At 50.6% G+C, this 18,896-nt stretch overlaps 3 protein-coding genes across 4 annotated transcripts; 2 read left to right on the top strand and 1 right to left on the bottom strand.

Annotated features, from left to right (window-relative positions):
* Nucleotides 1-718: 718 nt before the first annotated feature.
* ARL10 (ARF like GTPase 10) lies at nucleotides 719-11,272 on the top strand. 2 transcript variants are annotated; one of them, XR_009518909.1, is made up of 6 exons: nucleotides 719-1,779; nucleotides 2,402-2,603; nucleotides 5,479-5,654; nucleotides 7,748-7,925; nucleotides 8,527-8,638; nucleotides 9,929-11,272. XR_009518909.1 is itself a non-coding variant. In XM_060008350.1 (5 exons), exons 1-4 carry the CDS (start codon nucleotides 1,597-1,599, stop codon nucleotides 7,919-7,921), a joined length of 735 nt encoding a protein of 244 aa, XP_059864333.1. In that variant the 5' UTR covers nucleotides 719-1,596; the 3' UTR covers nucleotides 7,922-7,925; nucleotides 8,527-11,272. The 2 variants fall into 2 exon arrangements, 1 of the variants encoding a protein (XP_059864333.1); XM_060008350.1 differs by having other exon boundaries at nucleotides 8,527-11,272.
* A 1,711-nt stretch (nucleotides 11,273-12,983) lies between these two features.
* Nucleotides 12,984-17,422, bottom strand: NOP16 (NOP16 nucleolar protein). The gene is made up of 5 exons (XM_060008348.1): nucleotides 17,223-17,422; nucleotides 17,024-17,132; nucleotides 15,769-15,838; nucleotides 14,144-14,250; nucleotides 12,984-13,392 (listed from the first exon to the last, which is right to left on the bottom strand). Exons 1-5 carry the CDS (start codon nucleotides 17,327-17,329, stop codon nucleotides 13,249-13,251), a joined length of 537 nt encoding a protein of 178 aa, XP_059864331.1. The 5' UTR covers nucleotides 17,330-17,422; the 3' UTR covers nucleotides 12,984-13,248.
* A 149-nt stretch (nucleotides 17,423-17,571) lies between these two features.
* Nucleotides 17,572-18,522, top strand: HIGD2A (HIG1 hypoxia inducible domain family member 2A). The gene is made up of 2 exons (XM_060008349.1): nucleotides 17,572-17,766; nucleotides 18,105-18,522. The coding sequence occupies exons 1-2, from the start codon at nucleotides 17,613-17,615 to the stop codon at nucleotides 18,269-18,271; spliced, it is 321 nt and encodes a 106-aa protein (XP_059864332.1). The 5' UTR covers nucleotides 17,572-17,612; the 3' UTR covers nucleotides 18,272-18,522.
* The last annotated feature ends 374 nt before the right edge of the window (nucleotides 18,523-18,896 follow it).

Genomic DNA, 18,896 nt, shown 5'->3' with positions numbered 1-18,896 from the left:
TATTTTGTTACGACAGCCCAATAAGATTAAAACATCTGCTAAGATATAACAGTGTTGGGGCTTCCCTGGTGGTGCAGTGGTTAAGAATCCGCCTGCCAATGCAGGGGATATGGGTTCGAGCCCTGGTCCGAGAAGATCCCACATGCCGCGGAGCAACTAAGCCCGTGCACCACAACTACTGAGCCTGCGCGCCGAGAGCCTGTGCTCTGCAGCAAGAGAAGCCACTGTAACGAGAAGCCCGCGCACTGCAAAGAAGAGTAGCCCCCACTCGCCGCAACTAGAGAAAGCCCATGCACAGCAACAAAGACCCAATGCAGCCAAAAATAAAATTAAAAAAAAAAAAAAAAAAAAAAAAAAAAGACTTCTCTGCTGGCGCAGTGGTTGAGAGTCTGCCTGGCGATGCAGGGGACACGGGTTCGCGCCCCGATCCGGGAAGATCCCACATGCCGCGGAGCGGCTGGGCCCGTGAGCCATGGCGGCTGAGCCTGCGCGTCCGGAGGCTGTGCTCCGCAACGGGAGAGGCCACAACAGTGAGAGGTCCGCGTACTGAAAAAAAAAAAAAAAAAGATTTAACGGTGTTAAATGGTGCCAGGAGGTCAAGCAAGATAAGAACTAAGATGCCACCAAGGGATTTACCAACAAGGGGTTTGTTAGAGACCCTGGTGAGAACAGCTTCTCTGGGTGGGTGGGTCAAAGAATAGGCAATGCAGGGCTAAAATGGAAAGGAGAGGTAGCAACCAGAGGCAGAGGAAACAGGAGAGATCTGAGCATACCGGGGGATGACTAGAAAAAAGCCCAGAGTCCTCCCTGTTGTATAAGATGGCTTGAGGTGGTTTACAGTAAAAATATACCCATTCTCTTCACAGGGTCCTCCTCTTAAGTACCCAGGCCCGTTTCTCCTGCTTTTCCTCCTTGTGTTACATCTGGAAACTTTGGCAGTCACTGGGGTCACGGAGGACAAAGTGGTCAGGTCTAAACAGACTCCTGGACCTGCCTGCTTCATCAGGATGCCAAGAGACCACAAGAGAGCAGAACCCCTGGGAACCAGGCAGCAGCCAAGGCAGGGTAGAGCGTACAAAGTCATGGACCTGGGTTCCAGTCCTGTTTCTGCACTCCATAACCTGCCATCCCATAGAATTCCTTTCCGAGATCTTGAGGGATGCAGGAAACAGATCGCCTGGGTTTGAATGCAGGCTTCACCAAAGCACTACGGTGTGGCTTGGGCCTCGGTTTTCCCTTCTAAGAGGCACTGTTTTAAGGGGTAACCTAGAACAGCTGTGAGCTAACCCCTTGGCACACAGCAAGTGCTCGGTAGATGCCAGTATCACCGCCTCTTGTCCTGCCCAGGCACAGCCTCTCGCTCCACATCGCACCTTGCAGAGTGGGCAGAAGGTCCCCGCGCTCCGGCCAGCGCCCCCACTCCAGCCGCCAGGGCGCGGGCGGCCTGTCGCGACAGCGGCGGTGCATTGTGGGGCTTGTAGTGCGGGTCTCGGTTGGGTGGGTGGGCGCGGCCGAGGCAGTTCGCAGCGGGGCCATCTTCGGCAGGCCGGCTGGTTCGGCCTGTGCAGCCGGTACCCGCGCCCCTCGCCCGGCCCGATGGCGCCGCGGCCGCTAAGCCCGTTGGTGCTGGCGCTGGGTGGCGCGGCGGCCGTGCTTGGTTCGGTGATCTTCATCCTCTGGAAGACCTACTTCGGCCGCGGACGGGAGCGGCGCTGGGACGGAGGCGAAGCCTGGTGGGGCACGGAGCCTGCCCGCCTTCCGGAGTGGGACGAATGGGACGTGAGTACCTGGAGGGGATCTGCGCCTCCGCGTGCTCAGCAGAGGGGTGTGACCGCCGCCTTGCGGGGCGGGAGCTTGACGCCGCAGGCCTCGCGCGGGTGGACGCGCGTCGGGCGGCCGGGAGTCCCGGAACCGAGGAACGGGTGGGCGTTTGGGGGAGTGTGCTATGCTGCGCCGCCGTAGGCCTAGGGCTTCCTCTGGGCAGCCGTAGCCTGGCGGGCCCGCGCCGGGCCCAGCCCGCGCCCGCCCGGCGCCTGCGCAGTGCGCGCGGGCCGGGGGATGCCGGGAGAGGTCCTCCGCCCCCTCACCCGGCCCGCGCGGTTCATTTGCGCCTTACCCCGACTCGGTTGTTCCTTTCGCTGTGGAATGTGGGGATTGTCAGTCTGAGGAGGCTGACGCTCCGCGAGGGGTAGGAATTTGCCCGAGGTCACTCAGGAAAAACCTGAAGAACGGGTCTTGAGACTGAGGACTCCATAGGCCCCGCTAGTCCCTTTGCAGCAGAGCGGGTCTGGCTGCCCCTTTAACGGTGGCAGGGCGGGGATGGGCGCTTTGGGCCTTCGGTCTTCTATGGGGAAGGGTCAGGCGGGAGGGTGCCAACCGCAGCCTGACCCGTACCCCACAGCCCGAGGACGAGGCGGACGAGGAGCCGGCGTTGGAGGAGTTGGAGCAGCGCGAGGTGCTGGTGCTGGGGCTGGATGGCTCTGGGAAGAGCACGTTCCTGCGCGTGCTGGCCGGGAAGCCACCGCTGGAAGGCCACATCCCCACCTGGGGCTTCAACTCCGTGCGGCTGCCCACCAAGAACTTCGAGGTGGACCTGCTGGAGAGTGAGCAGACCCTCCCCCCGTGTCTCCCGCTGTCTCCCCATCATCTCAGCTGGACCCAAGCTGTGGCTTTTTATCTAATCAGGACACGCCCCTGTAGAAAGTCCTTCCCACGCCTCCCTGCGACACAGGATATAGTCCAAGCTCTGTACTCTGGCTTGGTCGACCCCTGTCCCTCACCCTTACTGCAGCCCACATGCCTAACACTGAGATACTAACAGCTAAAGTTTCCAGTATGCCAAGCCCTTGACAGACATCACTTTATAAATCCTCCCAACAACTCCATAAAACCGGAAACAGTTACCACCTTCATTATATGTGAGGAAAGGAGGCCCAGAAAAATAATTTTTTTTTTATTTATCGAGGCCCAGTAAAATAATTTATCCAAGCGCACGCAGCTTGCCGGTCAGCTAATGCAGACTATCTGGCTCTGGACTCTCGATGTTAAGCACCATTCGCAGTGCTTGTTTCTGAAGGGTGCTTGCTGTTTTCTTTCTAATCTTCTGTGCTTTGCATGCACACTGTTCCCCCAGTCCGGAAAGCCCTTCTTCCCTTGTTAAACTGCTGTTCATCCTTCAAGATTTAAGTCAAACATGATATCCCTCTGAAGCCTTCTCTGACCCCTATAGGCTAGATTAAGAGCTCCTCCTGCTGCAGTGTTTGCCACATACCACCCTGTGTCCCTGACTAGGCATCTGGGGCACCGATAAATCCGATCCAGCTCTGACCTCTAGGGCCCAGCCCCAATCAGGTACCTGGGAGAGCTTGTTGAGTGAGTGATCAGAGAGGGTCTGAGCATCCTCCTGCCCTCAGTGTTAGGCCTCTTGGGATCCCAGGAGAGGATGGGAGAGAGGGTATTGAGAGCGCAGCAGTACTTAACCACCTGTGTTCAGCCACAGACTCAGTGGGGATGGACGGGTAGCCTTCCTGCCAGCCAAAGGACTCAGACCATAAAGATTAGGTGGGTTTAGTTAGGTCCTAAAGTGGTGGGATCGGACTCTGAGGACCTGGCTTTTGGCCTGAATGGGTCCAGTTCCTCTGGTCTCAGGGCCTTGCCTGCTAGCCTGCCCTGGCTACATCTTTTCTCCCTGACTGTAGCAAACGCTGACATTCACCTGAGATTTAGTCCTTTCAACAAGCTTTCCCTGTCTCCATCTCTTGTGCCAGGGACACAGAAAATTCAAGTGGGGGTTCTGCACTTAAGGCCCACTCTGTCTGGCAGAGACAGTATCCCCCTCCCTTCACCTTGGAAGAAGGGGTTTGATGTTTTCATGTTACCCAGGGGTCTGCCCTGTTAACATCCCAGGCTCAGTAAGGTCACCCAACCTGGATTCAAACCCAGATCTCCCATTCAAGTCCTGGGGCTTTCCCCTCCCACAGCACACACTTCACTGTGGTCTCCTACAGTGCCTGGCCTGCAGCCCAGCTGAGAGTGAGCACTTTGTGCATTTTTGACGACTTTTGCCTTCCCCACACCTCCTATATCCATTTTATTAGCTAGTTCTGTCAGCTTTATCCTCCAGTCGAGTCTGCATCTGTTCACTTCTCCCCACCTCCATCTCTGCCTAATTGGTCCAAGCCGTGGTCACCTGTCAGGACTACAACAGTCTCCTTGCTGGTCTTCCTGCTTCCACTTCTGTCCTCAATGTTGGCCGTAGGTATCTTTCAGAAACCCGTATCAGATCATGTCATTCTTGCTTAAAATGCTTAAGGGGCTCCCCACAGACTCACTGTGGCTTTACAGGCCCTGTGTGGTCCATCCCTGGGCAGCCTTGCTGGTCATGGCTTCCTCCTCTCCCCTTCTGGCGGCGCCTCAGCCTTCTGTTTCTCGAACACATGGATCTTGCTCTGCTTCTCTCTGCCTCATCTCATGACTAGCTCCTTCTCGTCATCCCAGACTCAGCTCACATGCTGCCTCCTTAGACCACCTTCCCAGACCAACCAGTCCAAAGCCACCAGCACATACAACCACCTCACCCCACCCCTTTCACTTTTTCTGTTTTACTTCCTTCCTTTGTGGAATGTGTTTATGTGTTACTGCTGTGTTGTTTCTGGTTACGGAGGGAGCTCCTTGAGAGCAGGGCCCCTGCCTGCCTTGCTCACCTCTGTATCTCCAGCACCCAGATCAGTGCTTGGCACCTAGTAAGCACTCAGTATATACTTGTTGAGTGCCTGCTATGTGCCAGGCATTGTGCTGAGGGCTTTGGGGGGATCCAGAGATAAATAGCTCTAACTCTCAAAGAGCTTAGAGCCCACAAGTGTCAGAAGTATAACCAGAAACACTAGGATGCAGGATGACCAGTGGGGACTTTGCAGAGGGACAGAGGGGAACAGGAATAACCCAGGTTGGGGGTGCTACTTGGGCAGCCACTTGGTGACACTATTGAGTATGGTGTTTCCAAGGAAAGAAAATGGGGCGACTAGACTGAACAAGAGAAGCCGAATGGAGAATGGCTGTGCACAGGCAGGGCAGGGAGCCCTGGCTGCTGACCACAGCTGCCACTGACCCAGGAGGAAGCTAGGATTTGGGAGGAGGCAAGGCAGCCCAGGAGAAAGAACCAGAGTACTATTTATTGAGCATATAGTATACACCAGTCCTGTGAAAGGTGCATTGCATGTGGTACCTTTGGGTCTTGCTGCAACCTGTTAGGTAAGTTCAGTGAGGAGGAGACTGATGCTCGGAGGTAGCGACCTGCGCAGGGCGACCTAGCTGTCAGAGCTGGAGCTAAACCCAGGTCTGATTGGCTCTGGAACCTGTGGACTTACCCTTGCTCCTGGCCAGTGGAGCCTTGGAAGGCAGGAAGTGGGGTGGGGTCAGGCTATATGTAGAGAGCCAGGGCCCAGGGAGGCTCTGAGCTGGCCCCTGGCCTCTCCTCAGTCGGTGGCAGCCAGAATCTGCGTTTCTACTGGAAGGAGTTTGTGAATGAAGTAGACGTGCTGGTGTTCATGGTGGACTCGGCTGACCGGCTGCGGTTGCCCTGGGCCCGACAGGAGCTGCACAAGCTACTGGACAAGGACCCTGACCTGCCTGTCGTCATCGTGGCCAACAAGCAGGTGAGGGCCATGGGAGGCTGGCTCAGGCCAGGCGGGCTTGATCCACAGATGCCTGGGCAGGGACAGGGAGCACTGGAGAGGTATTCGGGCCCAGGCCCATGACCTGCAACGCTTAGCTGAGAAACTGTCCCCCACCTCTGCTACCTGTACTCTTTTCTCATTCCTAATCCTCATCCTCTCTCTGCCTTCCTCTTTGCCTGTCATTTGTCATCCTAGAGAAATGAGAAAAATTATTATTAAGTGTCCACTATTTCCCAGGTGTGGTTTCAAATAACATTTCATATTATGCTTCTGTTCACCCTACAAGATATGGGATACTCTTTCCATTTTACAGATGGGGAATCTGAAGCTCAGAGAAATTTTGTACACCTTGAAAATAGTAAAATTGGAATGTCTTAACTCCAAAACCTGCACCTTTTCCACTCTTCTATGTCCATATGATTTCTGACTCTAGATCAGAGAGCTATAGCTAGGAAGTGATAAGAAGTTGAACAGATTAAATAATAAGAACTAACATTTATTGTGTGCTTACAGCATGCTAAGCACCTGGTAATCGTGACCTCACTTCAGTCTTACAAAAACCCCACTATAGGCCTTGCTGTTAGCCCAAAGTTACAGCTGGTATGTGGCAAAGCCAGGAGTTGAGCTTAGATCTTCCTCAAAGTTCCTGCTCTTCACTCTACCTCTCCTGGCCCAGCAACTCTCGGCATCACACACTTAAGATGCCATTCTCTGCCACAGTATAGAGTCCTGTCATATTTCATGTGGCCTGTGCCCATGGTCCTGATAGCTGTGGGGCATGTTTCCAGCCTGGCTTGGAGAGAGGCTGTCCATCTTTGACCTCAGGTTCCCTCTGCCTATCAGGAAATACTTGACCGTCATTTATAAATAGGGTAACCATATGTCCTGGTCTGCCTGGGACAGCCCCCATTTATGCCTGTTGCTCTGGTATAACTATTAATAATACCTACTTTGAGTCTCTGAAGTACCCCAGTTTGACATGGGGAGGGGGAAGGGTAAGCTGGGACAAAGTGAGAGAGTAGCAGTGACATATATACACTACCAAATGTAAAATAGCTAGCTAGTGGGAAGCAGCTGCATAGCACAGGGAGATCAGCTTGGTGCTCGGTGCTTTGTGACCGCCTAGAGGGGTCAAATGTAAAATAGCTAGTGGGAAGCAGCTGCATTGCACAGGGAGATCAGTTCAGTGCTTTGTGTCCACCTAGAGGGGTGGGATAGGGAGGGTGAGAGGGAGACGCAAGAGGGAGGGGATATGGGGATATATGTATATGTATAGCTGATTCACTTTGTTATAAAGCAGAAACTAACACAACATTGTAAAGCAATTAGACTCCAATAAAGACGTTAAAATAAATTAATTAAAATAAAAAGAAGTACCCCAGTTTGGACAGTGAATCACATCATCATCTTGTATATAAACTATAATTTATAGTGATTTTGAACCTGAGGTCCCAGCACTCTTATGAATTGCTCCAAGAAGAATCATTTTAATCTTGGGCTAGGCTTGAAATTAAAATGTACCATCACCAGCCATGTTGTGTAGTGGCTTCTTTTTCATGTCACTGGGTTTCTAGAAGTCTAGGGAAGGTAAGGCCCTGGTCTGGAAGTGACCCTACTGTAAGATCTCTCTCTCCACCATTAAGTTTAGGAAACTGAGCTAGGATTCCTATAAAGGTTATAAACTTGGTCATCAAGCCAACCTGAGTTTGAAACCTGGCTCTGCCACTTATCACTGTTTCATTGGCTAAATGACTTCACCTCCCTGAGCTTATTTCCTCAGCAATTAAGTGTGGACTGTGAGAATTAAGTAAGATTAAGTGCCTATCACAATGCCTGACTTAGAGGAAGTGCTCTTTCTTAGCACAGTTGCTGTGGGTAAGAATGACGGGGTGGAAAGAGATTGATACCAAGAAAGTCAGAGATGAGGAAGAGAGTTTAGACCAAGTGGCCGTGAGAGAACTTAGGCCCCAGTGTTCCCCCAGGGAGCCGAAGAACAGTTTATTTCATAGATGACAAGGGTGGGTTGTTGGGAAACACTGTCAGTCCCGCCTGACATCTCTGTTTCATCCCAGGACCTGAGCGAGGCCATGAGTGTGGTGGAGCTGCAGCAGGAGCTGGGCCTTCAGGCTATCGATAACCAGCGGGAAGTCTTCCTCTTGGCAGCCAGCATTGCCCCTGCAGGAGCCGGCTTTGAAAATCCTGGCACCGTGCACATCTGGAGACTGCTCCTGGAGCTTCTCTCCTAGGCTGGTACCCACCTGTTCACCAGCCAGCCCTGGGACCCCAGTTCTGCTCCTCCTGCTTCTTCATCCCCAGCCGGGGCCTGGGGCACAGGCTATGTGGCAGCACTTCCCTTCTCCCCTCCTCGCCCTCTCAAGAGCAGGGCCTGGGCAAGGCCAGGAACCATATGGAAGCCTTGGTGAGCTAGCCATGAGGCTGAAGCAGGGAGATGGGTGAGGCTGAGGGTGGGAGAGAATGGTGTCTTGCCCATTCTGGGCTGGGAGTGAATCCCACTTTCACCAGGGAAGGCAGCCTCGTCCTCTGACCTGTACAGTGAGCTGCTCAGCAGGGTTAGTTCTCCCTGCCCTATAGGTCCCAGTGGTTGAGGACCATTGTAGGTGTCCGAAGTATGCCCAGTCTAGACCATTCCCTCCTGGTGACTTCACACCCCTCTAATGTGGGCAGGTTCTGGGCAGTACGCTGTGAGCTCAGACCCCCACTCCTGCATTATCCTCCAACCCCAGCTGGCTCATGGCCTTGTGCAATCCCTCCCTCTCTGGCCCCAGGGCCATCCTTTTTAAAGAGAAGTGATTTCTATGTTTTTTTTCTAACTTGGAGATGTATTTCCCAGCCATGAAGATAAGAAGCTCAAGGACGAACCTAGAGATCCTAGCAAGGAGCTTTCTGAAACCTCCCTGCTTCCCCGAGGTTGAGGCCTGGCCCATCAGCCTCTTGACTACAGAGTAAGTGGTATTCACCTGCTAATCAGAAAAACTGAAAGCTTCCCCCAGCCGCCCACCCCACCAAAATCTGGAGACAGAAGCTGCTGCTCTTACACTAACTGTGCCAATGCCCATGTTTACATAAGTCTGGGGAAGGAAGGAGCCTGCCTGTGTCCCTGGGAAGAAGACTGTCAGTGGAGTGGGACGTTGCCCTCCAAACTGCATTTATTTATTTATTTATTTATTTATTTATTTATAAAAGGAACAGGTCAAAGTTTAGGCTCTGTTTCTAGGTGCTGTTATTAAAACCCCAGATGATTGTCATGGAAAATTTGGATCTTTGAGGAAAATAACTGGAATCATGAATGACAGTGTGGTAAGCTACATGTGTCAGTGGAGACAGAGCTCGCACTCCCCTGACCCTCTGTGGCTATAATTGATGTCATAATACTTCACAATGATCCATATGAACTTGAACTCCACCACTTGACCCAGTAGTCAAAGGGACACAAACTCCGTGTAGGTAACATGATTCTGGGAGAGGCAATTTCATCATAGTTACCCAAATAAAAAGAAATGAGAATCAGCAGACCAACCAACAGGGTAGCCTTAGGTACATCACTCAGCCTTTCTAGACCTGCTGATTGCCCAGCTAAGGCAAAGTTGGACGGAATTTCTGCTGTCCTCTCCAGTACACATTCCACTATTCTCCTGTTTCCAGTGATCAGCCAGTTTAAGGACTGTCTCTGGATTGACACTTCTCTTTAGTGCAGACAAAAGAAGGAGTCTTTTGTCTGTCAGGGGCCACTGAACTGTCATCTCCACAAATGGGCCTTTTTTTCAAGGAGATATCCAACTCAGTTTGCTTTTTAATTGAGAATAGAGATTATGTGCCTTTGTTTCATTTGACTGGTGCAAAAGGGGCAGGCCAGGAAGGTGGGCTGTAGATGTCTCAGAATAGAATCACTTTCTTTGAAATTCTGATTAACTTTCTGCTTTAAGAAGTGATTTGACTGATTTTATTTTAAATATTTCGGGAATGACTTGGGTTTTAGAGTAGACTTTGAAGCTCTGCTGACACTTTTCATTTCGCCATTAGAAGGTTGAGAGACTACTTCTCTGTTCTATGAACTCCACCTCGTCCTCTAGTACTTAAAAGTTACCTTTGGAGCCAGCATTGTTGAGGGGGGCACCCTTTTCTACTAATTAAGATCTGCCTTTGGTCTAATGAGTATCACTATGTAGTAAGGTTTTTAAAGTCCCCACTGTGGGGAGGTGAACTTGACTAGAGTTTAACTATATGTACTTTAGTAACTTTCAAAGACTACTCTCAGAACTGACAGGTCCCAGTGGCACACCAGAAGACACCACTGAGGAGCACTGAAGGTCCCTGGTACTTGCACAGCGTGTATAGACATTCTTTTGGCCTGTGGCTGTGCCTCACGTGTGGAGCTGCTGGCCTGGCTGGGTGGCATACAGTACTCATCTGCTCCAGTTCCTACCAGGACCAGATTGGGCAAAGTGGGGGAAAGGCCTTTCTTAGGAACAGCTAACTGCCTGGCCTTGTGGTGCTCTTACCTAGTTGTTCCTGAATGTGACTTTGGTTCTGGAGCCCAGATGACTGCTTTAGGGAACCAGTCATTACCTGGAGCTGTTCATCTCAAAGTGAGGTTCCTGACTAGCCTGGGTGATGCTGTGTTCCCCCTACTGCCCTGACTCTACCTGAGCTTGGAAATAGGGAGTGAATGGCTGGGCAGCTCTCATATTCTAATGAAGACAATACAGTGCCCACTTCACATGGGAAGGAAGTTTCTGCACCTACTTGCTGGTTGAACCTGTGCCTGGATCACTTACCCTGGCTCTAGTGGCTTCTGTTCTTAAGAGTTATTTAAATGAAACCATGGCTTCTGACCTGCTGCTATCCCTCTGAAGAGACGCCAGCCTGGCCCAGAGCTTGGACATGTGGATGGTCTAGGCAAGAGGGATCCTGAGGCTGCTGGGACCATCACCTTGGACTGGCTGCCTATTCTAAGAAGCCTCCTCTGGCACTTCTTGGCGCCCAGAACTGCCCGTTGCAAGCTTGCACTGACACATTGGTATCCAGCTGTAAAGACTGGGGAGGAGGTGAAGTTGGTCCATCCTGGCCTCCCGATCCTCCACAGAGAAATGCTAACGAAAAATCTCACAACTCTAGCCTGTCTGTCTGAATGAAACCCCAGGTTCTCCAAAATAATGTTTCCACTTGCCTTTGGGAAAGAAACATTTTGTTCTTATGCTAGTTTAGTATCAACTGCCAGCATCTCGAACCAGCTGCTAAAACTCGCCTGTGGTGTCCATCGTCGTCCTCATCCTGCCCCAGACCTCAGACCTGGGCAGTCTGAGCAGTCTGCCTCTCATCTTTGCTGTGTGCTCCCACATTCTCTAAGTCCTTTCTAGTAACTGAAAAGGGGCACCTCCAAGTTTTCCTGCTGCCTCCAGGAGGTGGGCCTATTAAGGGACAAGGGGAAGATTGCCATCAAAGATCTGAAGTAAAGGAGCCTTGCTGTCCCAGCCCATGCCCTGTGAACACGGACCCACGAACTGCATAAAACGGAGTGTTGGTGGCTGTTTAAGGTATACAATAAACGCAAAAAAGTTGGATATGGTTTCACATAAATCTGATTTTGAGGAACGTGTGCTTGGTGCTTATAGTTCCAGTGAGGGGCAGCTATGGAGGGTGGTCCCAGAACACTTTCTGTGACACAACGTGTCAATCAGCAAGTTCCAGTTCCCTGGCTCTTCAGTCCACGTGGGGTTGGGGGGGTTAAGGAACATCAGCTTTGGCCTAATTCAGTACTTTTGGGGAGGAACCCAAACCCTTTCTTGGGAGGAGTTCTAGCTGTCGGGGCCAGAGCTAGGCGTGGAAATGGGAGCGAGAACATCTTTTGAGTGCCTCCATGCCAGAGGTCAGAATGCAGGCGGCGCCATTCCACAAGCATTCCCCCAGTACCTGCCTTGGGCTGGGCTCTGGGATTCCCAGACAAGGTCCCTGCACTCAAGCCCAGTCTGGTAGAGAATGTCAGCCAGACTAAAAGGTAGTTATGACTGTGATAGGCACTGCTACAGGAAGTCTGGGGCATGGGAACTCCAGCCCGGGGGCAGAGGAAAGTGGTATGGAAGACTTCCTAAAGTTGGCACCTGAACTGGGTGAAGAAACAAGGTTAAGGGCCCAGCCTGGTCAAAGGCCTGAATTTGGAATGCTGTGAAGGGCAGAAGTTAGGAGGCCAAATCACGAAGGCCCCCAGGAGCTCTGCTGCAGACTCAAATCATAAAGGCTGTGCTTGAGGTGTTCACAATGGCCAGTCACTGCTGGAGTCTAGCAGGCCGGATCTGATGGGGGTGGTTTCTGTCTAGTTTCCAGCCTGCCTTAATGGTGTGGGACAGGTGGGCTGCCTTCAGGGTCCAAAGAGAAGGCCAGCAAGAGAAAGTCCAGGCTTAGTCATCGTGCAGACTTGACTTCAAACCCCACGTTAACGCCTCTCAAGCCTGTTTCTTTACCTGCAAGACGAGGATCCCACACAACCTTACAGGGTTTTATGTGAAATGTTCTATGTAAAAACACAAGCCCTTCTTTTCAAGAGCAGTGAGGAGAGACAAATTTTACGTGCTTTAAGGAGAAAGCTTAGGAACAGGTTTTCTGTATTATTAATAGCTGAGGATAACCGTATCAAGACAAGAAAATGCCCAGCACCCACCCCACACTTTGTCTGTGATCCTGCTACATACCAGCTGTGCCACTGAATTAGGCAGGCCTGGCCCCAGGGAATGGCCATGCAGTGTGTAGCCCAGTGCTTGGCACACAGCACAGTGGTATTCAGCAGTCCCCAGATGGTCTCAGAAAGCAAGTTTGGGGGCCTCAGACTCCCTTCAGGAAAGACAAGTAGCAAAGGCAGGTCACTTGAAGACAGACCAGGAAGCAGCTATACAGCTCCTTACCCTCTGGCCCTTGAGCCACAGCTGGCCTCAGACCAGGGCCATGGAGAACCGGTCCACCAGCCCCCAGCCTGGGGTGAGGCAAGCACTGGAAGCCCCTCCCAAGCAGCCCAGAGTTCCCAGCAGGCTTCTGTAGAAGCGTTAGTGGAATTGCTATGCAGGAAACCAAGGCAGAGAGCAGTGGAACCAGAACAGGGGAGAAGAGGAGGGAGGCTGTGCCTAGAAAGGCATGTGAATATGGAGCAAAAAGGGCTGAATGGCCTCTTTACCTTGGCTGAGTAGGTTTTTGCAGGGGCAGCCCCAGGGCTTGGCTGGAAGGGGCAAATACAAAACCATCAGAGAAGTAAAATACTGTATTTTATTGTACACAGACTATATTCAAACAAACCACCCACTCTGAAAACAGCAGGTTTTGGCTTTTCCCAGAGACTCCAGAAGAACATAAATTGAAGCCTCTGGGAGACATTGTCTCCCCCAGGGAAGTGTGAGAGATTTTGTGTGTGTGTGTGTGTGTGTGTGTGTATGTGTGCGCTGTAACCTTTTGATTCCATGGGGTTTGGCTAGACTCATCTGTAGCCGCACACCTCTCCTTGCCTTAAACCCTGGCTCAGCTTCTCTGGTCCAGGAGGAAGCCTCAACCTGGGGCAGGTGTAAACCAGTCACTCAACCTCCATCTTATTCTTTTGCAACGAATCGACAAAGGCTTGCCACTCCGCTGGGTAAAAACGCTTATAGACGTTGATCTTATTCCGAATCTGTTTTGGGGTATCTTGATAGTAATTCTTCTCATCCCGGGCCATAGCCTAAGAAGGGAGAAGGGCCACTTGAAGAAGGCTGGACAGGCAAGGTTCAAATCCTAGCCCTGAGTTGGGCAAGCTACTTCCCATCCCTGAGGTTCAGATTCCTCACCTTAAAAGCCATAGTGTATGTGGGGAAATGCCCTCAGGGACTAGGCAGGAACTGGGACCAACTGAGTAGCTCATTCTCCATCCATCGCCAACTGATCCCACCTGGGCACGGGGATCCAATGTACCCAGATCTTTCAATTTTTAGGAGAAGCCAAAAATAAGGACTTTTATTTGAAACCTCCGATAATTAAAATGGCAACTACAGTAACCCTTGAACAACACAGATGTGAACTGTATGGGTTGACTTATACACGGATATTTTTCAGTAGTAAATACTACAGCACTACATGGTCCATGGTTGGTTGAATCCCTAGATGCGAGGAACCGCAGACTTGGAGGACCAACTGTAAATATAGACAGATTAACTCTCAAGTTGTTCAAGGGTCACCTGTAGTTCAAGTTGATTAATAAAAATACCATGCAAGCAAAACGTATTAATGAGTGTGATATGAACCACAGGCCACTCAGTCTCTCCAATTATAAGCATTCTGTCAATGGCATCCATTTCTTAGGGTCTCTCTTTCCTCTCTGTTTCCATTCAGTCTCAGGAAACAGGCAATAGCCAAGCATATCAGACCCTGAATGGTCCAGGGTACCTTCCCAAAGGGCCCCAAGTGGTTCCTCCTGCCAGGCCTAAGCCACTCACCTTATAGTCCTCCCCATGGTTCTCCACCATGTAGCAAACATAGTCAATGAGATCCCGAGATAGCGTATTTCCTTTCTTTTCTGGAAGGCTGGCTTCTGCCTCCAGGTCTGGGTTGAGAGAAGCCGAGAGACAGGGAATGAAGCTTTGCTTCCTGCACAAGTTGAGCTGCTCAGTCAATCCCAAGCCACAAGAGTTGCTACACCAACCATCGGATGAGCTTTTCCATCTGCAAATTCAGTGCTAGAAACTTCTTTTTAGCCCCTCAGGTCCCAGGCTCTGTCTATGGCACAAGCATCTATCAGTATAGCAATGAACTGAAAGGCAAGTCACCGCTCTTTGGGCCTCAGATGGGTGAAAGAAAGGCACCAAACTAAAAATCTCTACTTAATGCCAGGTCCTGGGGACAGAGATGAAGATGCAGTGCCTGTCCACAGGACAGGGCTCCCTTCCTGCTCTAAAACTCTCTGAGAATCTCTTGAAGAGTTAATAACAATACGTGAAATGGAAAGGTGTGAATAAATGAGAACTCCAGCTGTAAGAACTAGGGCCTGAGGCACCTCTCTACTCCTTTGTGTATCTACTCCTTTGTGAGGGGAAAAGCCAAGCTCCAATAATGGCCTCACACCTAAAATAGCTAGGTAAATACTCCCCCACTCCTCATCTATGAAGGGAGAAAAATAGCTACCTCATGGAAATGAGGTAGTCAAATCTTATCCAGGGTCAGGTGCTAAAATTGCTTATAGTCAAAATTATCTTTAACTTGGTTGCCATGGGTTGCGGGGAGGGGAGAACAGGGCATTACTGTTTCATGAGTAAAGAGTTTCAGTCGTGCAAGATGAAAGTTCTGGAGTTCTGTTGCAAGATGATGTGAATATAACACTAATGAGCTATACATTTTAAAATGATTAAGATGGTAAATTTTATGTGCTTTTTAACCACAATTAAATTTTGTTTTAATTAAAGAATTAAAAATAAAACTTTTTAAGATTAGCTTTGACTACAGAGAGTACACACGATTTTGTATATACAGTCCTGTGCAGTCAGTAACTCTTACAAGAATCATTAAAATAGACTACACACAGGAACTCACAGAATTCTATATCAAATGTCTGGTCATTCAGATACTTTAAACTTTAGGAGAACTGTTAAAAACCACAGACAGGAAAGAGGAAGGATGGGTAGAATATTCCAGAGTATTCCTGCTTCCCTGCAGAATTTACCCTCTTCTGTTTTAATATTCAGTCTCTATAGCCTTAATATACATAAAATTGGATTTATCATTGGAAAGATTACATGGTGGAATCTTTAAAAAAATCTGTTCATCCTTAATCTCATAAGAAGCTGAATGTATGCCTGAGACTTACCGTTTTCTCTTCTATCCTCTCAGGCACTAGTTACATCCTCCCTGAACATCTCTGACCTCCCTTCACACACTGGAGCTTAGCCAGTAGACTGAAAATGTCTCAGCTGAGACACAGTCCTAACTCTGCAAGCTGAGCCCTAGAACAGCTCACTTTTTTCCTCTGAACCTCAGTTTCTCCATCTGTGAAATGAGAACATCTGAGGGTCCTTTCCAGCTCTAACTGAGCAGGATGGTGACCTAGAGGAATGTGGCCCACACCCACCATTGAGCACATAGGGCTTCCGCATGAGCTCCTTAGGCCCCTCCTCCACGTCCACTTCCAGGGCCTTTACCTGCAGAGAACACAGACCATGAGATTAGGAGACACAGGAAAAGATCCTGGATGAGGGGAAATTCTAAAGGCTCCTGCCCGTCCCAACACAACTGCATTACCCACAAGGATCCCTCCACAAAGGCAAGAATAGATGACAAAAAGAACTAATGCCCTCCCTGGAAGCTTCGTGGTTCCCAAGAGGCTCAAGTAAGCAATTCATCTTTCTGTGCCTAACTATAAAATGGGCATAATACCGCTTGCCTGCCTCACTTAACTGTGCGGTTAGCAAATGAAACAATGCACGTGAAAGCACTTTATACTTTACAGTGAGGAAGAGCTGTCAGACATCTTCTCTTATGCAGAAGAGCAAGCTGACGGTGCTTGGCTATTAGCTTCATAATTGTTCAAGAAACAGTAGCACCATTTTCTTCTGGCATGAAAGGATAAAAAGAAACATGTCTGAAGGCAATGGGACAAATCCAATCAGCAAGCCCATTCATTAGGTTGACTATTTATTGAGCACTAGTCACATCCTAAGCAGCACAGGATTTAGTAGTGAATGGAACACAGATTCTTGTCCCCAGGAGATTATGTTGGTGGAAAGAGTCACAGACAATAAGTAAATATACAAATATAATATACCATCAAGTATTTACAACTGCCAATGAATTAAAATAAAGCAGGAAAGAAGTTACTGAGTGAAAAGGGGTGCTATTTTTGAGAGCGGGTCCAGAAAAATAATTATTCCGGAGAAATTAGCCCTGGGAAAAACTACCCCTAGGGAAGCCTCAGACCAAGGACGACTGGCTAACTGAGGAAAGGTGTAAGGAACAGTAAGTAAAGATTCCAAACTCCTTATTAGGAAAGTTAAGGGCAGAAAAAGATAAATTCTGGAAACTATGGCTGAGATGCCAAGGGACCCAAACAGTTTAATTTCAGAGGAAAAAAAGTAAGTGCAGAAGGAAAAGGGAAGTTCCAACCCAGGTCCAATGTGTGCTGGGGCAGGGAATATGAAGGGACCCTCAACCACAGTCAGTACAGCCTGGCCGAGTTGGCTGTGGGGAAGTCGCAAACCCAGGAAGGGCGTGAGGGAGGTAATAATAGACAGGACTAAGTTCTGAAACCCAGCTAAGTATGGCGGGAGTGGGGGTCGGGGGGGAGCTGGAGATGGAGGGCAAGGGCCGGGACCCTATCACGTCACTACCTTTCTCTTAAGAAGGGGCACTGCCCTGTTGGGGTCCATAGCCAAACCCATATCGGCCAGGTTCTGCCGCACCGATTTGGTCTGGTCCCAGGCATGTCGGATGTGGGAGCTACGGGAAAAGAGAGGGCGATCGCGTAACCATCATCTCGCCGGCTGTCCCGCCCGAGGCCCCCTGACTCCTGAACCTTGGTCCCCTCACCATTCGATCCGCGGCGCTGCCTTCCGTCGAGCATTCCGGTTCAGACGCTTCCGGTTAACATTATAACCGAACTTCTGCCTCCGGGTCTTCCCCTTGGCTTTAGGCATCGCGCTGACCCCAGAACGGGTAACTCAGACTCGGTGCCTCTCACTCCAAGTACCTCGTGTAGCGACTCCTTCCGGCTAGTGATCGCGTGGTTTCGCAGGCTTTGGGGAAATGTAGTCCTCCACGCAGCGACAGCAGACTGATTACTACGACTCCCAGAGTGCCATGAGGGATTACACCTGCGTACAACACTGAGCATAGTCCTTTTCCCCCGCCCTCTTTGATGACCTCATCAGGAGGCGGGGTTTAGCGTCCGGGTTTTCTTCTACTGCTGTAGCCTAAAACATGGCGTCTCCTGGCCCCGTCACTCCGGAGGCACCCTTTGAACCATCGCAGCCCCCAGTCATTGAGGGCTTTAGCCCCAGTGTATACAGCACTTCGGAAAGCTTCAAGGAAAAGTTTCTTCGCAAGACCCGCGAGAACCCAATGGTACCCATAGGTAAGCAAGCGGGCGCTAAAGGTACTGTAGACCAAGAAGACAGTGATGTACAGGGGAATGAAATCGGGGAGGACCGGGGACCGCAGGGGGGACTGGAATGAGAGTAGACCAGAGATGTAGCGAAGGGGCCGGGCGGTGATTGGAGCAGGAGCTGGACGGGATTGGGGCGCTGAGATGGGGCCGATTCTGACACGGAGGACCCCCGCTTTGGCCAGCCCCTCCCACCTCAGCTCCACCCCATACCCCCGTCTCCTCAGCTGCTGTTTAGAGATTTTGACCCTGGGGGCGGGAGCCCAAGGCGGGGAGGGTGCTTCCCACCTGCTTTGTCGCCTCTTCAGGCTGCCTGGGCACAGCGGCCGCCCTTACCTACGGCCTCTACTGCTTCCACCGGGGTCAGAGCCAGCGCTCCCAGCTCATGATGCGCACCCGAATCGCCGCCCAGGGCTTCACGGTCGTAGCCATCTTGATGGGTCTGGCTGCATCCACTATGAAATCTCGACCCTGAGTCGGTGGCCTGCCCTTGAAAGCTCCGCGGAGATCGTTCCCAGCTCCAGGAGCAACCACCGGTCCTGCCACTGGCATTATTCCCTCATGTCCCCTGACAAGCCCCTGTATCAGTGGGGGCAGAAGTGGCCAATTGTGTAACCGACAGATTTTTTTCAGGAATCTCAGGTTCGGTTCAGTTTCAGTGTTGCATACTTCTAGTTGTGCTGCACCTTCACCACTCCCTACTTAATAAACTCTGATCCACTTGTAGTTTGGTGAATTCATTCCCAGTCTCACCCCCATGCTTTTTGGTTTTTGGTTTTTGGTTTTAGGAGAAAACAGACTAAAGACTGCAGGGGCTCTTAGAATTCCAATAGTCTACTGATTCTCAAACTTTCCTGGTAGCAATCACCCTGGGGTACTTATTAAAAGTAGAGAGTCTCTACAGTGATGTTATATGAAAAAAAAAAAAAAACTGAGCTTTCCAACAGTTTTCAAACTTTCAGTAGAAAACCTTCCTTCATATGAGGTCTGCCGTGGTTCTGTCAGAGGCAGGGGGCTCTGCCTTCCACTTCTGCTCCTGACCCCAATCCCACCTCCTGAGAGCACCTAAGGCTCCACTGATCTAGACCATCTCAGCTTGG

Source organism: Delphinus delphis, chromosome 3, assembly GCF_949987515.2.
Source record: "Delphinus delphis chromosome 3, mDelDel1.2, whole genome shotgun sequence".
NCBI classification, from domain to species: Eukaryota; Metazoa; Chordata; class Mammalia; order Artiodactyla; family Delphinidae; genus Delphinus; species Delphinus delphis.
Note: the sequence above shows the minus strand (reverse complement) of the source record. Positions and strands in the feature narration are given on the sequence as shown.

What these genes read in the sequence shown, in the direction of transcription:
- ARL10 (XM_060008350.1), top strand. Translation starts at nt 1,597, where the DNA reads ATGGCGCCGCGGCCGCTAAGCCCGTTGGTGCTGGCGCTGGGTGGCGCG. An exon ending in CGAGGTGGACCTGCTGGAGA is followed by an intron (nt 2,604 to 5,478) that starts GTGAGCAGACCC and finishes GCCTCTCCTCAG; the next exon opens with TCGGTGGCAGCCAGAATCTG. An exon ending in TCATCGTGGCCAACAAGCAG is followed by an intron (nt 5,655 to 7,747) that starts GTGAGGGCCATG and finishes GTTTCATCCCAG; the next exon opens with GACCTGAGCGAGGCCATGAG.
- NOP16 (XM_060008348.1), bottom strand. Translation starts at nt 17,329, where the DNA reads ATGCCTAAAGCCAAGGGGAAGACCCGGAGGCAGAAGTTCGGTTATAAT. An exon ending in GCAGCGCCGCGGATCGAATG is followed by an intron (nt 17,133 to 17,222) that starts GTGAGGGGACCA and finishes CTTTTCCCGTAG; the next exon opens with CTCCCACATCCGACATGCCT. An exon ending in TGCCCCTTCTTAAGAGAAAG is followed by an intron (nt 15,839 to 17,023) that starts GTAGTGACGTGA and finishes TGTTCTCTGCAG; the next exon opens with GTAAAGGCCCTGGAAGTGGA.
- HIGD2A (XM_060008349.1), top strand. Translation starts at nt 17,613, where the DNA reads ATGGCGTCTCCTGGCCCCGTCACTCCGGAGGCACCCTTTGAACCATCG. An exon ending in GAACCCAATGGTACCCATAG is followed by an intron (nt 17,767 to 18,104) that starts GTAAGCAAGCGG and finishes TCGCCTCTTCAG; the next exon opens with GCTGCCTGGGCACAGCGGCC.